Source organism: Merops nubicus, unplaced genomic scaffold (genome assembly GCF_000691845.1).
Source record: "Merops nubicus isolate BGI_N331 unplaced genomic scaffold, ASM69184v1 scaffold14245, whole genome shotgun sequence".
In the NCBI taxonomy this organism is placed as follows: Eukaryota; Metazoa; Chordata; class Aves; order Coraciiformes; family Meropidae; genus Merops; species Merops nubicus.
Window position 1 is genome coordinate 4,469 of NW_008609052.1, and position 25,000 is coordinate 29,468.

General features: G+C 42.6%; 1 protein-coding gene across 1 annotated transcript in view; it reads right to left on the reverse strand.

Moving 5' to 3' along the window:
* The window catches only part of ZEB2 (zinc finger E-box binding homeobox 2), a 32,362-nt gene that overhangs the window by 4,352 nt on the left and 3,010 nt on the right, over positions 1-25,000 (reverse strand). The window contains exons 2-7 of the mRNA XM_008940487.1: positions 22,133-22,204; positions 15,437-15,625; positions 14,541-14,755; positions 11,919-12,027; positions 9,078-11,047; positions 6,830-7,010 (exon numbers count right to left, since the gene is read on the reverse strand). Coding sequence (XP_008938735.1) covers positions 6,830-7,010; positions 9,078-11,047; positions 11,919-12,027; positions 14,541-14,755; positions 15,437-15,625; positions 22,133-22,204 — 2,736 coding nt within the window. The remainder of the gene's footprint in view (positions 1-6,829; positions 7,011-9,077; positions 11,048-11,918; positions 12,028-14,540; positions 14,756-15,436; positions 15,626-22,132; positions 22,205-25,000) is intronic.

Consider the following 25,000-nt stretch of genomic DNA (forward strand, 5'->3'; position numbering starts at 1 on the left):
TGGCTTTGAACCTCCAGCCTTGACCAGCAAATCCAGAGCCAGGAGCCAGCTACCTGTGATTCGGAGCCCAGGTTTTGCCACGGTGGGGAAATCCCACAGTCTTAGCTTGGGAGGCTTTAGCACAGTCACTTAGCTCAAAATCCCAAAGCACTCTTGACCCCAGCACTACCAAGCACCCAGCTGGCTGCACCCCTGCCTCGCCCCAGCTCTCCTGCTGAGCCTGCTCAGAGCAACACTCTCCCCTACCTTGGCCAGCATCTCCACAGTTGCTAATTGTGTGCCTCTCTTTGTTCCTCATAGACCTTCTGCTCTTCCCTGGCAACTTTTTTCGTGTCCTTCTCCTCACTGAACCACCCACGCTGTCTCAGTCCCTCCCTCTGACTTACTTTTCCCCAACATCGACGAGCCCAACCCTTGTCTTGTTCCACTTCTCCACAACTCTGTTTCTTCTCTGTTCCTTCACATCTCCTTATTGGTTTTTGGTGCACACTGCGTTTGATGCCCACCACACCCTTCTCACCCCACAGTTGTGCTCCTAGCCAGTTGCCCAGCACTTTTCCTCTCCTCAAACAGAAGTCAACCACCTCCACTGCTCCTCACCCAGACTTGCCTCCACCCTTCCTTCCCCAGGGCTGGGTGATGTGCTCATCCCTCAGTCTTTCCCTGCTTTGCTCATCACACACAGCATTTGTTCCACACTGCACCCCCTGCTCATGCTACCTGGGGCCTCCCCCCAGCCAGCACAGAGGTAGCCTGGCAGGAAATCATCCATATTTTATAAATTAATTTAGAAATGAGAAGATTAAAATACCTCATATTTTCATATTAATTTCTATCCTTACTAAAAAGGCTATACTAGAGCTATTTAGTCTGCCACCTCCATATCAAGGACTCAGTTTTGATCTGAGGGAACATGACAGCTTGAGCAAAGTTCTTTGTTCAGACACCACACAACATACCTTAGCAGCTCTCAGCGTGCAGCTGTTACAACACTAATTGAAATATGTTTTTAAATGTATCAGGTTTCTGAACATTTGTGGAAGAATTATTTTTTTTCTTCCCCCCCTGTGTGCAAAACCCAATATTTCAGCCATTGAAAAGGAGTGCCTAATCCCTAAATGCATTAGTAGGCCATAAAATAAAGCTGAAGTAAGGTGTTTTACACTGGCAATGGGGAGAAGTCTGCAGCTGTTGGTGGATGGGGAGAACCTGTAATTGTAGGTGGATGGGGAGAACCTACAACTGTAGGTGGACGAGGAGAACCTACAACTGTAGGTGGACGAGGAGAACCTACACCTGTAGGTGGATGTGGAAGAACCTACAACTGTAGGCAGTCCTGGCTGCTTTATCAGCTACTCATTTAGCACATAGTAAGAGTGTTGTCTCATAACACTGGTGAAGTAGAGATGGGTTGAAGGGAAGCACATTTGAACATCCCACCCCACAGGTTTTATCCAGTCTCATCTGAGATGACCTGTGTCATCCATGGAGGATGGAGCCAGGAGAGAGGTACCAAAGGCAGCTCACAGGAGGGCTCACAAAGCACTTGTGTGTCGTCAGGTGGATGTGTGATGTAGAGGCCTCATTTTGCTGTGAAACTAAATGATAAATCTCTCTCAAATATCTAAGGGAAACGTTTGGGCTTTTTTTTTTCATTCCATCATCTGCAAAAAGTGGTTCCCACAGGGGCCTGCGCTCAATTTACAGAGGGGAAATTAGAACTAATCTATTTGCAAAGGCTCTAAAACTGTGTTTCTGTTGAAACAAAACAATAACAACAACAAAAATCTCTAACAGTAAGTATCTCCTGATCTTCCTTAAAAGTCTTTAACTGAAAAACTATGCTTCAAATTTGCAGTGGTCTAAAAGTCTTGAGATATCAGATCATAGGCTGCCACTGGTCCTAGACTAAATATCACCCATCCTTTCCCTAAGGCAAGTGGGTCTTTCTTCTGTGGGAAGGGGCCAAAGAGAAATCCCACCCTTTGGAGGAAAGGAGGAAACATTTTTGTGGCAGTTTGTTTTTATTTTTTTTCAAGGCAGCTCTTTTGAAGCTGCTGAGGGGTTTGGATGTTAGATGGAGTCCCAATGGAGATGGATTAGCAGCCAGAGCACAGCAAAGCGGTCAAAGGTGCAAGATAAATGCAATTTATATATAATTGCCCAAGCTGCACCTGTTCTGTTTTGAACAGGAGACCTTGTCTGCAGAGCAAATTTCACAAGCACAGAATATATCCTTTTTTTATTATTTTGAGTGTAAAATGGGGAATTCTAAACTTGTATCAGAGTAAAGCAAAACAAAAAACCAACTCAAACCTTAAAATAGCATGTAAATTTTTTATGAATCAAGCTCTAAATAAAGAAAACTCCTGAGCTGGGAATTCAAAATACTAGCCAGAGAGAGCTGATTTGCTACCAGGCTCAAGAACAATATTTAGTTTACAGAATCAATCTGGAAATAAAACCCGTGCTTGCATCAGCATGAAAGCTACAAAAATAAAAAAGAGGTCTTAATAAAATATACAGTGGAAAAGGAAAGGATGAAAGCACTAGCACAGCTATGAGGCCCTCAGCAGCCCACACAAGTAATAAAATAGAATATGATGTAATATAGAACAACAATGAAAGGATTTGAAATTTCTAGGTAGGATTTTGAGAAACTGTTTCCAGCTTTTGTTGCAGACCAGGCACGCTGCAAGTTTCCTTGAAGAGCCACGATGAAGCTGGTGTGTGGCACACGTGGGGGCTGACAACAGCAGAACAAGCTCTAACCTTCACCTTCCTCTTGAATCAGCCCAGCACAGCACTTGATGGCCAGGGGGGCTGGATTGCTACCTGGGAGCCAGGATTATTTCCCTGTTTCCTAGGTGCTCCCTTCTGTTTGCTCACCTGCTCACCCACTATGGTTTTCCCTACTCATCTGAAGCAAAGATTTCTTTTATTGTTCACCAAATGGCACCAGTACTTTGCCATGAAGCCAACCATCATCTTCACCTTTAGTAAGGGAAGTGTCTTTAACCCTGAACTAAGTAGCTTGGAGAAATCTGAGATTAGATGCCTGCAGATGAAGTGGTATCTACTCAGCTAATTTCAGCCTGACCAAAGCTTGGTAGTGCTGGGTAATTGTTGGACTTTATGGTCTTAAAGGTCTCTTCCAACCAAAGTGATTCTATGACTCTAGGTTTGGTTCATAAGACACCACAGGAAAATAATATGAGCACTGAATTCCTGTCCTACCTGTCATGCTCTGCACCCTAATTACAGTATTGCATGCTCTGATTCTAAAGAAATAGGGTCCTGTAAAGTTCAAACTCCAAAATGGACTCATAACTTCTCTTAAAATTAAATAGCATCCAAAATTAACTTGGCAGAATTTGGTCCTGCAGCAAGCAGTGGCCTCTGTGCTAAATTTCAGTCCAGCCAGAACCAATGCATTTCACTCATTGCAGAAACACAGGAAAATTTCCTTCTCTACATGAAGCTAGAAGCTGTTGCAAAATACCACAAATTAAAAATTACAGATTGATTGTGAAATTTGGGGCCCTTTTTCTACTCAAGCTATGGCAGGCACAGTGTATAGAGGTAATCACAGAGCTCCTTGATCTGCGGCCACATGGTCCTATGGAAAGTTCTGGGACTTTTCTGGGTTCTGACACATGGAACCAGCCAAATCCCATTCTCCTTGTCCTAGCAGGGAAACTCAGCTCCACTGCAGTACCTGTGACATTCCTGGTTTCTCCTTTGCAGTAGTTGGCATTGCACAAGATTAAGACAGCTCACGTAGCATTACATGTCAATGTTAGTTTTTGTTCCAAATAACTTCTCTGGGGTAAATCTTTCGGGGCTGCAAAGGAGGAACGTGGTCTCTGACTCTTTTAACCCTTGTCCTAGCAGGGTTGCAATAGGTATGTGGCCCATGAGAAGTGGTGTCACAGAAAAATCTGATGGTCCAAGTATCAGAAAAAAAAAATACCTAAAAAAGGACCTCAGTCTAAACAACATCCACTATTTGTGCTTCTCCAGGAAAGGCAGGAAGTGTTCCAATTCCTCCTAAAATATGTTTTTAATGAAGTAACAACAGATCGTGATCAGCTGGTCAGAAACCAGCAACACGCTCAGAAAAAGCAGCTTTCCCTCTTCTTTAGGCTTCCAAAAATCAACTGAAAAAAAATCTAGGCCTCCTGTCACAATGACTCCAAATGCAGAAGATGTCTTTACATTCAATTAAGTCCCTCCCACTGAACGCGGGCTGCAATTTCGCACCTAGGTTATTAAAGCAATTACAAGCTTTTCCCAAAAAACTATCAAACTGATTTGAAATTTGCTGAAGAGGCACGCTGTGCCATTAGCCAAAGTCCCAGAGCAGCGTGCCTCCTGAAGGCTGTGAATGAGTTATGGAGGCTAGCCCAGCTGAGGTCTTCAGAGCTCCCAAGCACCTCTCCTGATGGTTAGCGTGATGGGTGGAGGCTCCGTGCGAGCCAACGCAGCCTTAGGAACACTTCACACCTTCTCCAGAGAGTTCCACCACGGAATTGTAGCCTGCATGAATTAAGATCTACAACACGCCGCAGGGGTGGGCTGGTAGAGTTTCCCTTCTCTTTCAAAGATGGGTGAAGGTGAGAGAAAGACGAAGCAGTTTGCTGAAGTTGGCAGAGGAAGTTTGTGGCAAGGCAGAAAAAGGGCTCGCTGCTCTCAGCACCCAGGGCTTTGCCACAGAGACCATCCTTCCTGTCTCTAAATGCCATGCTCAAGCCTGAGGAGGTGCTGCTGTTCTAACCTATTAGATAGGACACTGCCTACACGTTCTGGATCATGAGGCTGAGTCCCATAAAACGGACAGATGTAGAGCTGAGAAGCTGAAAGGGACAGAGCAAAGGAGGAGAGTCCCTGCACCACAGCTGTGTGGTGTTTTTTGAGGCAGTAGGTTCCTGTGCTACTTAAGGACCAGAACATATTTTTGCTTTTACAAATGCAGTTTATTTTGCAAATCAAGGTGATTGCACACATTTCAGCTTGTCAAATTTTCAGCCTTTCAACCATATGTCTGTCGACCTTATGGACTACCAACTTTATGGGATTCAACCATATGTCCAGATCCTGATATATATGAAGGCCAGTTCTAACATAAGAGCTTTACGGTAGTCGTGTAGTAAACCATAATGTTTGCAGATGGCTGTAATAAAATCATTCAGGAGAGGAAAGGTGCAGGGACGTAAAGCCTTCAAAGCTTCTTCTCCTGAATAAACAATTTGATCTGAATAATGTAGTGGGAAGCACATTCCGGCAATGAACCAGCTGATCTAGTCCAAAATGTTGCTTTTAATTTTCTTTCCTAATCCCACATGTATATTAACTTCCTTTTTTATTTTCCTGCGTGGGATTAGTTTAAAATTTGGGAGAAAAGTATAAGAAGGAAAAATAACAAAGTAAAGGATTTTTTTTTTTTTTTAAAGGCACAGTCCACTTCTGAATTGTAAATTTTTCATATGTGAAAAGCCAAATGGTTATGTGGGGCCTGGAAGATGTATTAATAGAGAAGTATAAGTTTTTTACTGTCACATGGTGAGATTGAAGGATGATGTGACTTGCTTCATTTCCTGAAGTGGGACTCAGCTTTCAAAGTTAAGGAAAGTTTCCTCCTGAGTAAGCTTTTTCTAACTCTAGGAAGTTGGAGTTTGGTTTATGTCCTGCTGCACAATAATTCACGTGATAATTCACATTCCCTTTGTCTAACAGAACTTGATATCTCTATTATTTGGGGAGCTCCGGTCCCATTTTCCCCAGGCTGAGACATGCTGAGCCGAGGGGTCCCCCTTGGAGAGCTCTCCACCTCCGGGCTCCTGCCTGTCCTGGCTGACAGCAGGGGAGGGAGCACTCCCTGCAAGAGGAACCACGGCCAGCATAGGTGTGATGGAGGGTCTTTCTCAAACCAAAATATTTTTTGAGCTGACAATCCGTGGTGAGCTTTGACAAGCTTCCCTGAACTAGACAAAAATCAGTTCCTACTCAGGAAGGGAAGAAACCTTCCCCGGGCATTCACTGAGAAGTGAAAAAGTGAAATGCAACCTGCCAGTGCTGCTGGTGTCTGAAATCAGTGAGAGCAGCCCCCATGAGCTGTTTACTCTCAGATAACCTGGCTAGAGCCAGCTCTGGAGCTGCTAACATCAGTGGAAGTTTTTCTGTGGATTAAATGGTGCAGGGCCAGATAGTGTCTCAGGAAGAAGAAATACCCTGTCACTCTTCCTTCCAGTGCCAGGCTCCATGCTGACCATGCTGCAGTCCTTTCTGAGTGCTAGGGCCTGCCCTGTTGGAAGAGGGCTCATCCTGTGGGATGCTGAGTGCCACAATTGCCACTGCACTCAACGTGACATGAGCCCACCTGACACCTACCAAGATATAGCTTAGACTAGATAGAAGGCAGACTTTTTACAGTGAGGGTGATGAGACACTGGCTTAGGTTGCCCAGAACAGTGGTAGAAACCCCATCCCTGGAAACTTTCCAGGACAGGTTGGATGGGGTTTTGAGCACCCTGCTCTAGTTGAGGATGTCCCTGTTCAGTGCAAAGGGGCTGGACTAGATTACTCTTAAAGGTCCTTCCAATCCAAACCATTCTATGATTCACCCCATCACATCCTTTCCCAAGAAATAATCATATTTTTTAAGAAAATTAAATAAAAAATAAGTTGGACTGAGCAATAGGTGTTGTTCCTTCCCTGTTGAATGCCTCAGCACCCGCTGACCAGTTCATTGCACGAGCGCACTCATGAAACGCTGTGAAGAGCATAGCATGGACCTCAACCCTCCCCTCAGTGCGTGCAGCCACCCTACCTGTGTGCTCGTATTTGTGTCGCAGCAGGGAACTGCTCTTCTGGAATGTCTTGTCACACAAGTCACACGCATACATGCCACTTTCTGTCTTCTTGATCTTCTTTCGGGACAGACAGGAGTCGGAGTCCGTCATGTCGTCGAGGCCGGACATGTAGTCTGGGGTTCCATCAAGCAATTCTCCCTGCGAGGGAACCACCCGTCAGCGACACCCACTTCCACCACTGCTCCTTCCCACTGAGGAACCAACCACCCCAGAAAAGTTAGAGACATCTCCATTTAGGATTGGTGGAACCTCTTAGCTGAGGAACCCATTGGTAGCGAAACAACAGCTGATGGGAAGGGTGGGAATAATGAGGAGCCGCCTACTCCTCTTCCTTCACAACCAACTTTATGGTTGGGAGGACTTTGCAACAATATCATTGACACAAGCAGATGGTATTTATCATATTGGTGCTGAATAGTTTCAAGGAATGGGAAATGCAAAGGGGAGGCTCTTCATGGATGGCAAAAGGTTCTGTAGTATTTTACGAGGGTGAATGTAAGCAAGATCTAGGAGATCCTTCCGTTCAAAACACTGAAAGTTGGATCTATCTGTAGAAAGGTTTTAATTGAATTTTATATTTAGGTACAAATGTTATTATTATGCAATCCATTTAAATGTATGTCTCCCGACTAAAGGCCTCGAGCTATATTTTTATATTTAATTTTGTAATTTGAAATAGGGAATATTAATAACACTTTTTATCAATGTTCTATCTATGTTAAAACAGCCTTCAGCATTAAGCAATAATGAATGTGGATCAGTAAATTATTAAATTTCTTGATATTTATTTTGTCTTGATCCAAAGAGAGTGCAAACTTGCATGATAACATACATTTCCATTTGCTATCACACAGTTCAGTTTTCTTAGACTAGGTTTGCACTAATTAATATTAGAGAAGATTAAATAGGCTTAAATACATTTACAAAGAGGGCAGATGTACTGTAAATTGGAATAGTGGAACAGCTGTTATGGAGGTGCAGTGCTATTTATGCTCCTATTGTGCAAAGAGGGATTACAGCCTGTAATGTAAAACCATACCTGATTTTCACATTTGAAACCATAAAACATTTACTAGTCAGTAAAATTACTAATAGACCGTAACAGGACATAGGGGAACAGCACAAATGTAAAAAAAAAAAAAGAAAAAATTATTAATCTATAATCAGTTAATCTCATTTAACTAAACTCTGAACGTTTTATCTGAATACAGCCAGCAAAAAGCTGTAAAAGTACATGACTTCTGTGGAGTGGTTCTTTGTCATAGGCATGCAAGTGGCAAAATCCTCTACTGCTCGTGTGTTGACTCTGGGATGACCCCAGAAAGGGATTAAAGGTTGTACCCAGGCACGAAGAAGTGCTGACCCAGATTATGTGTCCAAGGGAAGACTTCTGTCTGCGATTAAGGGCCCTCGCTGCTCCCTCTCCAAATAATTTTGTTTAATCTCTGGTTTTTTTCAAAGCTGTTCCAGATGACTGGCAGGATTAAAGGACTGGTAGTCTGGGAAGGGCAGAAGGTAGGCTGAAGGAAGGGGCTATGGTGGAGAAACACATCAGTGTTTTTCATCCCTAGGCATTCATGAGAAGAGAGAACGCTTTTCCCATGCAAGGTGGGTGAACAATACCCCCAAAAAAAACATGGAGATGGAAGCTTTGAGGGCTTTCAGTGTGATAGAGCTGCTACAAGACTGTATGGACCTTTGTTTAGAGGGATCCAGCACTGCGTCCAAGTGTGGGGGTGATATCCAAGTTCTTCCACTACGCCTTTTACCCAGGCTGAAATGTACTTATGCCCTGCAGAGATCAGTTGCCCTATAAAGTTTCCTTTTTTCTTTATTTTCTACAGGATGGGATTTTTCACTGACATTATTATGATGATGATACAATTCTAATAAGAAACTATTGAGCTCACAATAGACTAGAACCATAAGCGTTATGCCTGTTCAAAGGTATTGATACTGCTTCTGAATCCAAGCAGAGATACTCTTCAGGGAACTGCAGTTTCTTTTCCTACTCTACTGCCTTTTTGCAAGTTCAGACTAAAATAAACTCTGCTGATTTTGTTGCAAATGTAGAATATAGCTTTGGGCTTTTTCTCCTGTAAGAGGACATATCAGAAAATACTAAAGTCTAGCCTTTCCAAAAAGAAGAAAAAAAAAAAAATAATCAGCCAAAACCAAACCAAACCAACAGTTGTCACAATTTACCTGAAATCCTTGTTTCCGCTGGTACTTTCTCCTTTGCTGCATATCGGCAAAAGTAGCTGCTCCAGTTGGGTAGGTATAGGCCATATGTGGTAGGAAGCTCATCTGATCTAGTCCTGGGTATGGTCGCAGCCCAGGGATACTGGTCTGGACTGGTGGCATAAAAGTGGCTGGGGGAAATGCGCTCTGTGGTGGAAGTGTTGTGTATAAAGGTTTGGCACTAAATGGGTTCATACCAAATACCGGGTTAGTGCTTTTATCCAGATTATTTGAATTAGAAAACTCCTTCTTGATAAAAGTCAAGTTCAGTGGCTCATCTGAGTTTTCAGATGACGAAGAAACACTGTTGTGTTCTAAATTTACGCTATTAGATTTTGTTTTGTTCTTTGTGGCTATAATACTTTTGGGTTCCTTCATTTGTTTTGGTAAAGACAAGTCCAAAGGCTCAGCCTGAAGCTCCTCAGAAGAGAAACTGTTTGGAGTGTAAGAACTACTGTGGGAGTTTTTAGAAGATGTGGAAGAAAGATTTAAAGGAGAAGGAGTATTGCTCCTAGAGTGGTCCAATTTATCAACTGGTTTAATATTGGTAAAATGAGGAGGTTTTGTTAGCCTGAGAGGAGTATCACAATTAGTAACACTGTTATGGAGTTCAGCTATAGATGGTGAAGTTATAGAGTCCACAGGCTTTATTGGAGATCTGGCCGACAAAGAGTCCTTAGTGGGAGTGTTGTTGGTGGCAGCCAGCGCCACCTTGGCACTGGCCCTTTCCAGTGATGGTGACCTGGAACTTGAATACTGGTAGACTTTTCTTTGTTCAAACCATTCCTTCACAAATTCCTGAGGAAGGCCAACAGCAATGGAAATTTTCAGTAGTTCATCAGAGTTGGGTTCCATGTTCATAGCATAATATGCTTTAAGTACAGACATGTGGTCCTTGTATGGGTTGATGGGGCTAGTCATTCCTTTCTCAGAAAGTACTGATGACAGCAAGAGGGTTTGCTTATCAAACACTCCAGGTTTGTTGGGAACCATGTTCTCATGAGGCTGAAGGACTGCCTTGATTTCTTCGTTCATTTTACACAGGTAACGCTCATGCTGATGCAACGGAATGGGACCAGGAAAGCTTTCTTTACAGAACTGGCATGAAAATGGAGTGGATACGTTATGGTTCTCTATCATCTTGTCTTCAGTTACCAGGTCTATTAGGGTTCGCAGCTTCTCTTTCTTAATGTTATTGAGCTGCCTCCTCGAGTCTGTGGTTAAACTCTGGAGGCAAGCTTTGGCTTCATTGACTTTCTCTAATGTATAGTCAATAATACTTTTAGTGGCACCATTATGACTTACTACTGGAAGACCCACGGGGGGAATATTGGGGGAGGTAATTCCTTGTTCCTCGGCTTGAGAGCAGGAATCCTTCATATGGTAAACCTTCAACTTGGAGATCTCTTCAGCCTTGCAGTCCATTTTCTGCCTGGAAACCGTGTTGTCCACAATCTGTAGGACCTTCTGCACCTCACTTAAATTACTGCCTACCGCAGGAAACCCGAGCAACGGTGCTTCCATCCCTACACCTAAGTGCTGCATTGGACTTTGAGCAGAAGCATGAACTCCTAAGGGGCTGGTTGCTCCAAGTCCACCATTCATAAAAGGACTAGTTGCACTAAACCCATGTGATGCCATAAGAACCTTGTATTCATTGAAATCTAGTGGTTCTGTTTTAATTTTCAGTAGGCCTGTTTGTTCAGACATACTAAGTGGTTTGCCATTCTCCAGCTTGTTTCTCAGCTGTGTAATGGCTGAATTAGTAGGAGAGGAAGATACAGAATTAGGAGAAGAACCCGTCTTGATATTGTTTCTCATTCTGCCATTTACAGAGATTAAACCAATACACTTCTTGCTGCTGATGTGCGAACTGTAGGAGCCAGAATGGGAGAAACGTTTCTTGCAGTTCGGACACTCATATGGTTTTTCACCTAAAATGATAATTAAAACCAAATGTTAATTATCACTGTTGCTGCTATAATTGCAAATGATCACATTTGATACTCAACCGATCGTCTGTATCCGCTGATTAATAGCAAGGGAAATATTGATCCTGTGAATATGGCCACACACCACCACTACTTCATCCTCCTCTTCCTACAGACTTTGAGGTCAGTTTGGACCACAGTCTCCAGCCAGCAAGAGCTGCCAAGGTGGAGACTGGTTCCAGACTGTCCATTGCAAGTCACAGGTAAGCACCTTGGGGCAGAGGGAGTCAAATCAAATCCAGACTGTTCAAATTATATATATTTTTTTTTTAACTTTAAAAAAAAAAAAAAATTATAAAAAAGGGAATTTTCACTGGAAATGAGCACAGTGTGAGAAACTGAGTCCTGATGTTAGGATCTCTACATCAACTTGGGTGGAGGTTTGTGCGTGGACAGAGCCTGGTGGCATTTCATGTGCAGAATGCTGCGTCTGTCTAGAGAGCCAAAGTCATTCAATATGAGAGATGCTTTGTGCTTACTCATTATGTGAGAATATGAGCTGTGCTTCACTTGGGGGGACTTTTTCTTAGGGACTCTTCAGGGTCCAATGGCACAAAAATGAGTGACCGCTTCTGAACTCAAACTGCTGAACAAACAGTCTCTATTATTTGCAGGAAGCTTTACTATTTCCAAATCTTTCATCGAGACCGTGGTATTAACAGCATGATAAATGAGGATGACTCAGATATCACTTATGAAATACCTTGGTAGCTCCAAGAAGCCAGAAGCAGAACTGTGTAAATTTTAAGCAGTCTTTAAAACTCAGCTAATTAAACAAAATGCAAATGAGAACACCAGCACCTCCGCTACTCACCACTGTGAATTCGCAGGTGTTCCTTCAGATGGTGTTTATATTTGAAGGCCTTGCCACACTCAGTGCATTTGAACTTGCGATTGCCCGCTCCTTGGGTCAGCATTTGGTGCTGGGAGAAGAAGAAAAGAAAAAAAGAACGAAAAAAAGATAACAACGTGAATTTTATGCAAGAGAAAACATGGCTTTCTAGCTTAAAAAAAAACAAACCCAAAATTAACGTGGCTCTGAATTTATCAAGTGGACCAAAAGGTCTGCGTGTACATTTATTTGTCTCATCAGTGTTGCAATAAAAATCAAAATGTTGGCAGTAAACCGAAACAAATGAGAAAGTACTTTCACACGAGCATTCGATATTTGCTTTAGAATTATTTCCTAAGTCTCTCATCAGAAATGTGTTGCTTTAAGGTATCTTACGATGAGAGAAACTGTTTTATAAGAAGATTTGTGGCTCTTAATATTCCTAGCAGATTCTGAACATGTGGGACTCGGCTTGTTTAAAAATTCTGTTTACTGTGTGTGTAGGAAAGACAGAAACACCGTCGTTAGTGGCATTTCGTGTAAGATTTAATTCATTACCAAGCTGAAGAAACTGCATCTTTGGCGTGAGCTGCTGTTTTAAAACCACAGAGCAGGGAGAAGGCTGGAGCTACCTTTTGTGCCACGTTTTCCCCCGGTGCTCTTCTAAGGGGCGATGGAAAGTGGCCAGTTAAAAGTGGCATAAAGGTACAATCAAAAGCAGCTGACCTTCTTGCAATGAGCAAGAAAAGCCCTGTGACTTTGGGTTTGGAGAGAAAAAAATAATCATTTTCAAAATTTAATGATATTATCACGCTCTGGTTGCTCAAGGTAGGAGGTCAGCCTTTTGCAGGCGGCCACAACACAAAAGCCTATTGCAGAAGCAGGGAAGAAAGGGAAAAAAAAAAAAAAGAAGAAAAAAAAAACCCACCACACCAAAACGGTATGACAACTGCGAGGGTGTGCTGCCTCTTCCCACATTCCTGGCGAGACAGATGGTGTTACATGGGACACAGGGAGGTTTGTTCAAACAGCAGCAACCTTCAAAGATCAAGCAGAGCCCAGCCCGCCGCGCGCCATTGAGGGACCCGCGCTCATATGTTGCTGAGTTGCATAAACAAACAGCAACAGCTGTTTTGTCTCCCCCCGTCGCCCTCCGAGGACTACTATAAACTTTAGTTGTGCCACTGTTAATATGATACAATCATTTTAATTTACTAATTGTAAATGCCACGAGCAAATGAGGGGGACTTTTCAACACCAAAGCTACCATTCATAATGCGCCAGCACCGGCGCGCTCTCGCATGTGAAATTTCAGGTGGTTGCGTTGGATAAATACCTAGGTGGGTTGGGTTGGGTGGGTTTTTTTCCTCCCTTTGGTGTTTTTAATGATACGAAGCAAAAGGAAGAACCTTACGGTGGATCAGGTTAGGAAAAATACACAAGTGAAAAAGCGTTTGTCTACTGGAAAAGCCACAGGAAGGGAAGAATAGGAGAAACCTCTCTAGAAGCATTTATATTGATTTTTAAGATCAAGCGAAAGATAAGGTTCTCTTAAAAATGCTAATTGCAAAAATCACGTGATTAGACGTGCGCTTGCCTAACTGAATTTACCTTACGCTGAGAAAATCCTACCAAGAGAAATAGAGCTGATCAAGTTTTTCAGGGTTTGAAGAAAAATAAATATAGCAATAAAGCCTTTATAATTTGACACAACGCACACTTGTATTTATTTAAGTTTTAACCACGCCATTTGAGTTCCCATTACAGCCCTCCATAAGATGGGTTTTCAGAAGGAATTCTCCGGCGAGGACAGGAGTAGTTTTTCTGTTGGTACACAAAGAGTTTTGTGGCACAGGTCTATCTCCAAGTCAGTTTAGGAGCACTAGGGAAGCTCAGTCACCTGTCTGAGATATGCAGCATTTCCTTAAATGCAGCACTGATGTAATATTACATGCATCACATTGAGGAAAAAAACTGCTTTGGATTTATTGCAGATACACTGCTGGGCTCTACAAACGATAGTGATGCTGCAGTTCCAGAGCATGCCTGTGTTAGGGCACAATCACCAGTGATAGCCTGTGTGGACTGTAGGAAGAGCTCTTCTAAAAATGTGTGATTATGTTTTACAAACAATTATACAAAATACGTGTAATTTCATGTGATTGAAAAGGTTACTTGAAAAGTAATGAAAAAATATAAGTGGATCTTTTAGTATGTCTTAGAGCTCCTATTTGCAACACTGTGAAGCAAAACTAGGTGAAAAATGGAATTAAAATTGCTGAGATGTTTAATAATGTATAATTAAAATGCTACAGTTTCATTCACTTTTTGAGGAACATAAAAACGAAACTAAAGTCAAGTTAAAGTGCAAATAAAATTTCTAAATTAGAAATTAACACACTCATTCGATCGTGAACATAAGACTATTAAATCATATTAGAAGAGACCATCAAAAAATCATTTAGACCTCAATTAAAGCTATTACCATTAAAAGATCTGCATCTTCAAAATGCCATGAAAAATTAATAATGATTGCCAATCAAAGCAATATCGTTTCTCTAAGGGGTTATTACAGAAAGAAATCACTTAAAACCAGCCCCCCACCTGATCTGTCCCTGGCTTGTGTGTCACCATATGCCGCTCGAGCTGGGTGCGGTAGGCAAACGTGTAGTTACAGAGAGGGCACGAGAAGTTCTCCTCGTTCTTCTCGTGGCGGTACTTGATGTGCTCCTTGAGGGACGTCAGGCGCTTGTAGCCCCGGTCGCAGTAGGGGCAGGTCAGCAGTTGGGCGAAGGCATCTGGAGTTCCAGGTGGCAGGTCTGCGCCCCGGGATGGAGGAGGAGGAGGGGAGGGGGGGGGAAGAGAGGCAGGCCAAAAGGTCAGCAAATCAATGGCAGCTCACGGGCTGATTGCCCGGGATGGTATGAGAGGAATCGCTGCAATCTGCTGCCCGAGAGGGAGGGACGGGGCTTCCGACCGGAGGACCCGCGCGCACCCAGGACCCGCTCCGGACCCCGCCGGGAGATTCATTACGGGCATCGCTCCTCCCGCGGACCTCGCTGGCTGGAAAACTAAGAAATACTTTTCTCAATCAGTGGGTGATTTGCATTCCAGCCCCAGCTCGTTAGGAGACGGACACCATTGACCAAATCCTTCCTACCGAGGCTTTCCCGATTATTTCTCGGGGCAGTGGAGAGCGAGCGATGGGCTGGCTACTCTGTCTTTTGTTGCGTTAAAACTCGATTAAAACTTCCTAACTAGAGCAGCAGCCTTTTTCCTGTTGAAATTCAGCTCTTCAGTTCCCCCGCCAAATAATACAAATTTGCTGACTGAAAAATCACAATACGCTGAAATTACAGCCCCAATCTTTGCTCATGAAATTCCATGCCGCTGCAGCTGTTCTTCAATTTTTAAGGTAAACACCCAGGCATGTAGTGCATTTATAATTGTAACAGCTGCACGAGGTCAGGATACTGGCTAAAAATGAATTACAGCCTCACCATTTTCTTCTTGCCCATTGGCCTCTGGGGTGCCAAGGCGAGACAGTTCCTCGGGGGCTTCGGGGTAAATAATGGCTGTGTCGCTGCGCTGCAGGTACTCCGCTATGCTGACTGCGTGCCCATCTCCTTCCTCCAGTTTCCTTTTGGCAAAATATTCCTCAAAGTCCGACGTGCAATTTGCGTTCTTCACTAAAATGAGAGAAAGGGAAAAGAAAGGGGGGTTGGAGCGCGTCCTCCCCGAGAGCTGGAGTCCACGAGCATGGGAACACACAGGCTGAGCTGCTCTACTGGAGCTACGAGGCTGGGTCTGCAGCTGGAGCCTCATCGGTCTTGCTCCAGCTCCTAATAAAATTAATACGGGCTTTCCACCAGCATGGATGGAAGTAAAGGTGGGAAGTTAAATTAACAGGAACGTGGACTCTACGAGGCAGCAGGAGAAGTTTATGAGGCTTGGGTAATACAGGTAATCCTTCATCTATGGAACCCGAGCCTTCAGGGGGCTCCTAGGAGACCCACAGCTTTTGGCATGAACGCAGCCCGACCTACAGGACTGAGCCCAGCTGCCCCCAGATCCCTCAGACCCCCCCGGCAGGCCCTCCATGGGAGACAGTAGCTGCAAGTAGTAAAGACCACGACCACTTCTCCTCCAACATAGGTCCTGCCTCAGGCTGCTCTTCCATGGTGGGCATGAGAAGAGAATTGCTCACAACATCTCCCTTTTATTTTTTTTTCTCCCTGAAAAATTAACTTAGAGTGGGAGAATGGGTTGTTTAAAAAAAAAAAAGTATTGCTTCATAGATTTCTACAAATAGAACCACATGTTTTAGAACATAACAGGGACAGCGAGCCTAAAACCACTTTTACAGCCTATTCAAGAGTTTTCCTTAAATGTAAACTCAATATTTTATTGTCCATGCAATGTTCGTGAAACATAATATATGCTCAACCACAAAACATCCTGTTACTAAAAATAAGTTTTTCTCCTCCATGTATGAACACTGCATAGAGAAGAGACCTGAAAAACTCTGTGACATTATAGCAAATATTAATATAAAAAAAAAAAGCAGCTGATAATTTTGTTTCTATTTTTTTTTACCATTAATAAGTCTTGGAAGACACAGTTGGTGGCAGAGAATTAAAGATACTTGTTTTTAACTGACCATAAATGAAAAGAACGGCTTATGATTGATTACATTTTTAATGTATTTCTCCTTAGGTGAAATAAGAAAATGAGGCAATGCCATAAACTATCCACAGTTCACGTAAAAGTAAAATGCTAAATGGCCCAATTCTGCTCTCACTGATGCCAGTGAGCAAGATGGAGTAAACTCATGGAAATCAAAGGGGTTATGGCCCTTCAGGGTTATACTGGTTTGTAACCACTGGCAATGAGAGACTAATCAGCTCCTTGGTGTCGAGAAGAGAGCAAAACCCTTTGCTTCAGTTTCCTGCAAAAATGCAAAGTGATGCTGGCACTCAAACTGGTCAAAACGAGACGTGGCCTCTGTCTGGGGCACCACTGGAACCCTGAAGGCACCTGATCTGAAGCCCTGATCTCGCCATCACTGATAAAAGTAGATACTCGTCTATGCAGACCTCATCCCTTTGGCCGATAAAATCAAATCCTCTGGCTGAGACAAATATGCCCTATTTTTCATACGAGCTGAGCAGCTTCTCAACCATTCTGCACTATTTTACTGACAGTGGCCAAATGGCACAAGGCACGGGACCCCGTTTTTGGAAGGAAACTTCTGTTCCTATCGCAGTGGTTTTGCAGGGAATCGCTACAACACCACCGAGCTCCTCCCTTGGTCCTTCTGTAGCTCCTGTTATCATTTTGTTATTAGAACGAGGAGAAATATCGCCTTTTTTCCCCAAAAAATAACAACTTCTTGAGAAGGGCAGTGTGAGTACGGAGAACAAGACCACGTTCCTTACCTCCATTTTGTTGCTGTGAGAAAAATACAACAAAATGGCAGTTAGTCCACCTCATGCACAAGAGCATCTGACTATGTTTTTGACTTTGTTTTTGTCAGAACAAGCTGAGGCATTACCTTCTATGTTGGAAACTTGACTTTTCATGCCCTTGTTATGTCTAGATCTTCCAACTGTTGTAAGGTCATCCACTCTCTGTCTTAACACTACCACTACCCCATCTCCATTCCTTCCTTAGCAACAGATCCAACGAACACAAGTTTATTTTCTCCAGATTCAGGCCATGACCCAGTAAATACTACCTGTGAAGCAGGGAATGAGAGCTTTTCTCCAGAGAGGAGATACAGGAGCAGGAAGGAGAAAGGGTAGGATGGCTCTTAAGGATGGCTCTACATGTCCCCCTCCTCCTCCAGGCAGGCTGGGGGGTTTTGAAGCTTGCAATTGCATTTATAGGATGAAGAATGAAGCCACTGAGCAAGGCCTCAGTTAATGTTATGAGCTTCAATCCCAAACTCAGACCTAAATAAGGTTCTTTCTTCCCAGCCCCCAGGTCTATCTGGAGGCTGACCCACCAGTCTGTGGAGTACTGCTGTGATATTACTGGCCTCGGCTTCCTAATTCTCTGGATTATTTAGCTTCTGTGTCTGTGCATGGAATCCAGGAGCTAAAGCAAATGTTTATGTCTACATCATAAACCCCTAAAAACAAGGGGATTTAGTGGAAAAGCTGACAGATCCTTAACTGAAACAATACAGCCAGCGCTGCAACACTGCAGATTAACATAAATAGTAAAAGGTGACCACGTGTATCTGGTTTCCCACCAGCAATGTTCCTGACAGTTCAACGTGGCTGGAAGCTCCCCCAGTGTTACTAAAAAGACCCATCTGATAGCCATGAGGCTTCTCTCTTGGTTTCTTGGGGGGAAGCCTTGCTCCCCCACCCCGTGCCCTGATTTGTTTTCCATACAGAAAATCATGTTCCCAGATTCCTCGTGAGCTGACACTACACACACATCACACATGCCCTCTACGAGGCAAGAACTTCGGCGAGGTCTACGGTGGGTGACCTCACCAAATAAGTCCTTTTTTTTCATTAATTATTGGAGCCTGGAGAGCAGAAGTATTTTCAGTTCCAAAAGCTGATGTGGCCGTGTCACATAAAAATTAAACGCATTAAGGGAAGCTATCTTTAGAGGCATTTAGGACCTTTCCAGATAAAGTGAGAGAGAGTTTCAAGGAGCTTGGGAGACCAGTTATTTTGTATGGGAACTCGTCCTGCAAGATGGTGATAGCTGCCCTTAATCGCAAACAAAGCTAATAAAACCACAGTCTTCATTAGCCAGGAAGTGAGAGGCCCCCATTGGTACACACAGATTACAGCCTGAAAACGGCCTGTCCTCCAACCTGCCAAGTTTTACTTCTGTTTTCCTGCCCCTGAAGGTTTTTTTTTTCTTTTCCCTTCTTTAAATTATATTGAGAGTTCTTTACTCAAAGCTTGTCAGATGTTAGTAGTCGAAACCAGGAGAATTTTTCCGTTTGTTTACAGGGAATTTGTTAATCTGTTTTCTGCAAACATCCCAGCTGTCATAACAGGTACAATAAAATAAGCCGTAGGAATTTATTCTTTCACATTAAAAAAAAAAAAAAAGCCCTACAAAACATCATTTTCTCAAGTAACCATTTCAGAAATCCCAGAAATATTTACAAATTAATTTAGCAGGACCAAAGACTAAAATTTTCACTCTAATGGTCACTTTTGCTTTCCCAGTATAAAGCCTCCATAGCTCGTTATAAAAATGCAGCTGATTAATGTATGGATAACAAGATTTCTTTTTTTAAGTACCACTAGGAAGTGGCCACTCTGACAGTAGCAGAATAATTTAATTAAAGAGACTTTTTCTTTTAGCTTTCTTCCCCCACTAGTGACATTCTGCAATGAATGTGATGCTAAAAATACGCCATAGTTGTTGAGGGTCCCTACAGCAGCTTTGCTGGTTGGCTGTATGTGAGTGAGTCTGATGCTGTATCTCCTATCTCTGTGCTCAGCACAGGTCATGGAGTGCTACGAGATCTGGTGTCAAAGAGGAAGAGGCATGTTGTGTTAAATCATAGAATGTTTGGGCTGGAAGGGACCTCCAAAGGTCATCTAGTCCAACCCCCCTGCTATAAGCAGGGACATCTCCAACTAGGTCAGGCTGCTCAGAGCCTCATCAAACCTGACCTTGCATGTCTTGGGGCCTCCACCAAATGGGAGAAACCTTCTTAGCTTAGCTGGAAGAGCCCATATTAGGAAGACCTAAATGGCTTTTATGGACAGAAGAAGGCCACTGTGATGTGGCTTTTGCTGAAGAAGGAGTCACTGATCCAACTTCTTTCATTGGGTTGAGTCTCGGCCTCACCTCAGCTATTTTATTGAATACCAGCATTAAATCCGTCCACTATCTGCAGGGAAAAAATTGAGGCCAAACACTCAAGACACACCCAAAGCCTATAGCAAGGCTGAAGAAGAAAACTTTGAACATTGCCCAGACTATCCAGGAAGGACCTCCAGTGGCTCAGGGGTTGACCTCTTCCCTTTCCTCCTCAAATAATGGATAAGGCACCTCAACAGACAAGCTGCAGTTTTACACCTAGATGAAGGATGCTGCAGCTCCTGTCACCTGGTATCTTCCACTCAAGGTGGAGACTGGTGAAGGCATTTAATTTATCAGATGATTTAGTCTGACTAAATAACCTGGCATCGCTTTAGGAGACTATGGAGAGTGCAGCCATTACAGAAACATGTTCTACCCAACCTACCCAGGCCTCAGCCTCTGCTGAAGGACGTGGCTCTGAACGCCTCAGTGGTAAAAGGTTTGAATTAAACAGCAGCAGAGCAGTAGACAACTCCCAATGGTTATTTGAGCAGTTGTCCATTGCAGCAAAGAGCAGATGGAGTGAAGAGGAGTCTGGGACTTCTGCACCAGGCATCTGGGGAAGGAATTGTCAGGTGCAATATCCAGAGCAGCTCTTGCATTTTGAATGGAGACCACCTAAATGCAAAGCACTCTTTGAACCACAAGTTTTCAGTGCACCAAACTGGGTAGGGACAACCCTTATCTTTTCCCCCCCGAAAACTGGTTTCAGAAGAGACAGGACCCCACTCAGAGTTAGTGGGGGCTGTGCAGGGTCTCACTGGACCCTGTCCCCAGAGAGATGCTGTGAGGCCCAAGCCAAGGAGACACAAGAGACCATCAGGTACTGAAAGGGTAGGGGCTAAGAGAACACAAAGTCCTCTCCCTCAAGCAGACCACATTGCAAGTATGAAAGAGTCAAAGCCTGTTATGGTAAGGAAAATACGTTCAAAGGAAGTCACAGGGACTGATAGGGGACCTCAAAGGCTCTGGTAATGGTAATTCAGATAACCATCAAGTCTTATTTCCGAACCAGACGTCTTTTAAAGTCCTGTTTCTCCAAGTGCTAAGCACAATTTGTCACTTTATTAACGTCCCTTTGGAAATAAAAAAGCTTTTCAAATACGCCTGTATGCAGTTCTGTATGGCAACATCCTTAAGTACATACATAATGATAAACTGCACCTTGGTGCCACCCTCCTTTCATGCACAGGAAATCTAATGGATGAAAAAAGCAGCAACTTGGTTTTATTTTCCTATTATTTCCCCCCTGAAGAATTATAAAGTAAATTTCTTGTGTTATTTAATAAGAGCATTGGGGTTTTATGTGGGTGTTACCAACATTAGGAAAGTGTGAGTAATAAAATCCTTGCGAGATGTAGGTACCACTTTTTACAGTAATATTTGTAGACAGCATTACCTATGAACTAAATCTCATCATGGAATGCATAGAAAAGCAGTTACACTAGAACACACTTTTAACCGTGCAAATCGGGGCTATCTGCCACATCTCAAATTGTGACAAAATGCAAAAGAAACATGGGGTGATGTATGGCATTCAGCTGTGCTGAGGATGGAGTGGGGCCTTGTGGCCTTTGGAAAGAACGTGGTAAAGCCCCGAATTCATTTGGATTAGAAAATAGTAACAGAAACCTTTTGCTGTTTTGCTATGCTAGAGAAAAAAAAATAAAAGAGAGAGAGAGATGGCTCAGAGGTGATGCCTGCTAAATATCTCTGTCCCTTTTCTTGTTCCACAAAATGTATTGATTTCTAAGAAGAGGGGAAAGAAAGAGATGGGGAAAGTGGAAAATAAAAAGATTACGCAGAAACATAATAATCTCATAAATATGCATTTAAAGTGTGTGTGTCTGTGTATCTGTGTAAGGGGTTTATGTGTGTCTTGCTGAAAAGATGTTTTCAGTCTCTGAAGTAGCTTACTCTCTGCACCATGCGAATCTGGGGTTGCCAAGAAGGGTGCACCCCATCCTCATTATCAAGCTCTTTGTACAGTCTGTCTCATTAAAAGAGTACTGTATCTTGGTCCAGCTACTTTAAACTAGACAAGATTCATCCTCGCTGGGAAAACATCTCCTCATGCTGCTGACAACTCTCCACTCACAAGGATGCAGTTAAAAGGAGTTGGGGGCTGAAACACTGTGGGGCACAAGACTGGGAGCAAGGACCCTCCCCAAATGAGTTTGTCTCTGCACCACTGTGATCAAAGTAGGGGAAAAAAAAATTAAAAATATAATTATGTAAATATTCCTTAACTGTTAGATGGAAAACAAGAAATTGTTTTGCTGCTTCATGCACAGTTAATTCTACTTGATACCGAAGAAAAACGATGCTCATAGCACGCAACGTCTTACCTGTACCATTGTTTCCAGTGGTCTGAATTGTGGCTTCAGGCCCCATAGTGTCATAGTCTTCCTTCATTTCTTCTGTGAAATAAGCATGGACATGTTTAGCATTGGCACGTTATTGAATTGCTTACAAAGCTAGGGAGCAAACGGCGGTGACGGGGAAGATCCCGCTCCGGGAAGGAGAGAAAAGGGCTGTTGTGGACCTCGACACAATGGCTTTGTTCTGGCAACTGAATGAGTTCAGTGGTGCTGGATGGGCGAGAAGTTATTTACTTTAAACATGACAGCCAGTGGTGGAAAACAGAACTGTTTGTTTGGAGCAAATGAAGGGCTTTTCCCAATACCGAATCTAATAAGCAGTTGGGTGATAAAAAGGGATTTTTTTAAATTTTTTCCTCCCCCGTATTTAAAAGAAATAATCAGTTAATAGACACTGTGAGATCTGTACCTGGAAGAAACTGCAAATACAAAAGGAAGATAGAAATAGAGATAGAAGGACTTCTTCTATCTATCGTCACACAGATCTGAGCTGTCATCGTCATTTTGACCTCACTTGAAACACAGTGTGCATTAATATCAAGAGGTGCAGAAATGGGACAAATCTTCAAGAACTGTGGGCAGCTCTTCCCTGCCCGAACAATTTGTTTTCTTCTTCTGTGCACTGACAAAAAGTCTGCCTTTATGGCCATAAATTGGGTTAATTCATATGCAAATGAGCGTGATATGTGTGGAGTTATTGACGATGTATTTCTCATGGATGGGTTTCCTGTCCATGATACTATTCAGAGAGAGTTAAAAGCATGTTGAGGCTGGATGGAGCTCCATCACTGGGGAGAAGGTTTATTTTCCTAGATCTTTTGGCCTGCCTGGGAGTGCCTGTCAAACTCGGTTTCTTGCTGCTAATTTGTTAGTTCATGTGCAACAGGTATTCACACATACAGCCTGGTTAAGATTTAAACCTCCAAAGGCTTTTCAACAGCAAAAATAAATATACCTCTCTTCTTTCTCACCTTTTTAACTTCTAAATGCCAGCCTGCCTTTATTTGAAGAGAGGCACATACATAGAATCTGTGAGTTTTTTTTTTTTTCTTTCAGTGAGAGAATTTAGTATTTGAGAATTAAATCTGCTTTAATCGTTCACTGAGCTGGGCTTGTAAGAAATGGCGTGTCAAAAGCCACCCAGAAATGGTTCAATGATGACTAAAATTTTTTAAAAAAAGGAAAAAAAAAAAGAGAGAGTTTCCCAGAAACAAACACAAGTCAATGATGATTCAGGAAGATGGGTGCTGCTCGGCCAATCAAGTGATAGACTGGCAAGAAGATCAAAGCCCGCTATTAAAATCTTATTGATACACGAAGCATTAAAATCCTTATTACTCTTTTTTTTTTTTTTGTGAGAAAGATTTTGATGAGGACAGAAGCTGGCCCAGTATTAATCCATTTCCATGACAATGATTTGACTGAAGATAGGGGAATAATATAAACAGAGCACATTTCTCAGTTCATTCCTAAATTTGTAATCTTGTAGTATTCTTCAGATGTCACATTCTACAAGTAATTAGTTGGTAGAATAACAGGTTCTAATTGTATCATTCTAATCAAAACTAAAGCACAGAATGACTTAATTCAGAGCTTTACAACCAGCATACAATACTGTGGTATAAATATACATGTTTATGGCTTTGAAGCTTTAAAAAAAAAAACACAACCTTAATGAAAGCTCTTAAGCTAAAATATGCAGGTACAAACAGATGCTAAATTTGTACAAAAGCAGAGAATATGCAGACCAGATGAAAAATATTTGTTTAAACTGTACAGCAGACAAGCCAGCCTTGATTCTTTTCCCAGATCTGGCATTCTGCCTCTCTAAGGATCATTTTCACGGGGATATCTTGCGTCCAAAACATTTAGGAGTTCAATATGTATTAATAAAACGTTGTCAATTATGATAATTGATCTGCTGGGCCAGTCTCACATCTGATATTTTTATTGCAGCCTACCAGAAATTTTAATCAAGGTACAGTATTTCTGAGAAGTTCAGCCTTAGATATAAATATAGTTATTGTGATTTTTTTTTCTTCCTTGATCATCTCATGTGATTTCTGGTAGCAAGGAGTCACAAATATCAGAAGTTTTCCATCTGAGGGCACATCTACACAGTCAGCAAGGGGAAAACAGTTAACAGCTTTTTTTTTTTTTTGCATAATAGTGGTAATGTTCAAGATTTCTGCTGCACTTCCTTCCTCATTGTCATTTTCTTCTTTGGTAAAGAGAAGTTGCAGCGTCTAGTTGCTTCCCAAAAATTATTCTATGCTCAGGAAGGCTCCGTGCTGCTTCTCACTTTTGTGCAGGTCACTGGAGTACACGCTGCAATTTTTCAAGTACATTTTTATTCTCATTTAGCTGAGGGTTGCACAATTTATCCCTTGGCATTGCGACACTCGGCTAACGTGACTTTTCTTTACCTAAACCTGCCCTTTTCTTCCTAAAATCTGTGACCCTGCATTACATTTTGTGCGTTTCAAACAACAACAAGAAAAAAAACATTCATGGCATTTTCTTCCTCTCAGCATTAATTTACTAACATATAAACCATGGTTATGGAGAGCAAAGCTCCTGAGTGCAGGACAGTCCCCCGCGTGCCCAGATGCAGCAGAGGATTCACAAACATGCACTTTAGCATTTATTTAATTTCAAGGGATGGTAAGTGGGGGCTTTGCTGGTTTATTTTTTTGGAGAACACCTCGCTCTTCGAAGCACATCTGACCGAATGTAACATGTCTGCCTAAAAACCACACGCTGTATTTATTTTGAAAACACTTGTAAAAGTTTGCATTTTCCAGCCACCCTTGGGATAAAGGTTTGTAAAAATAA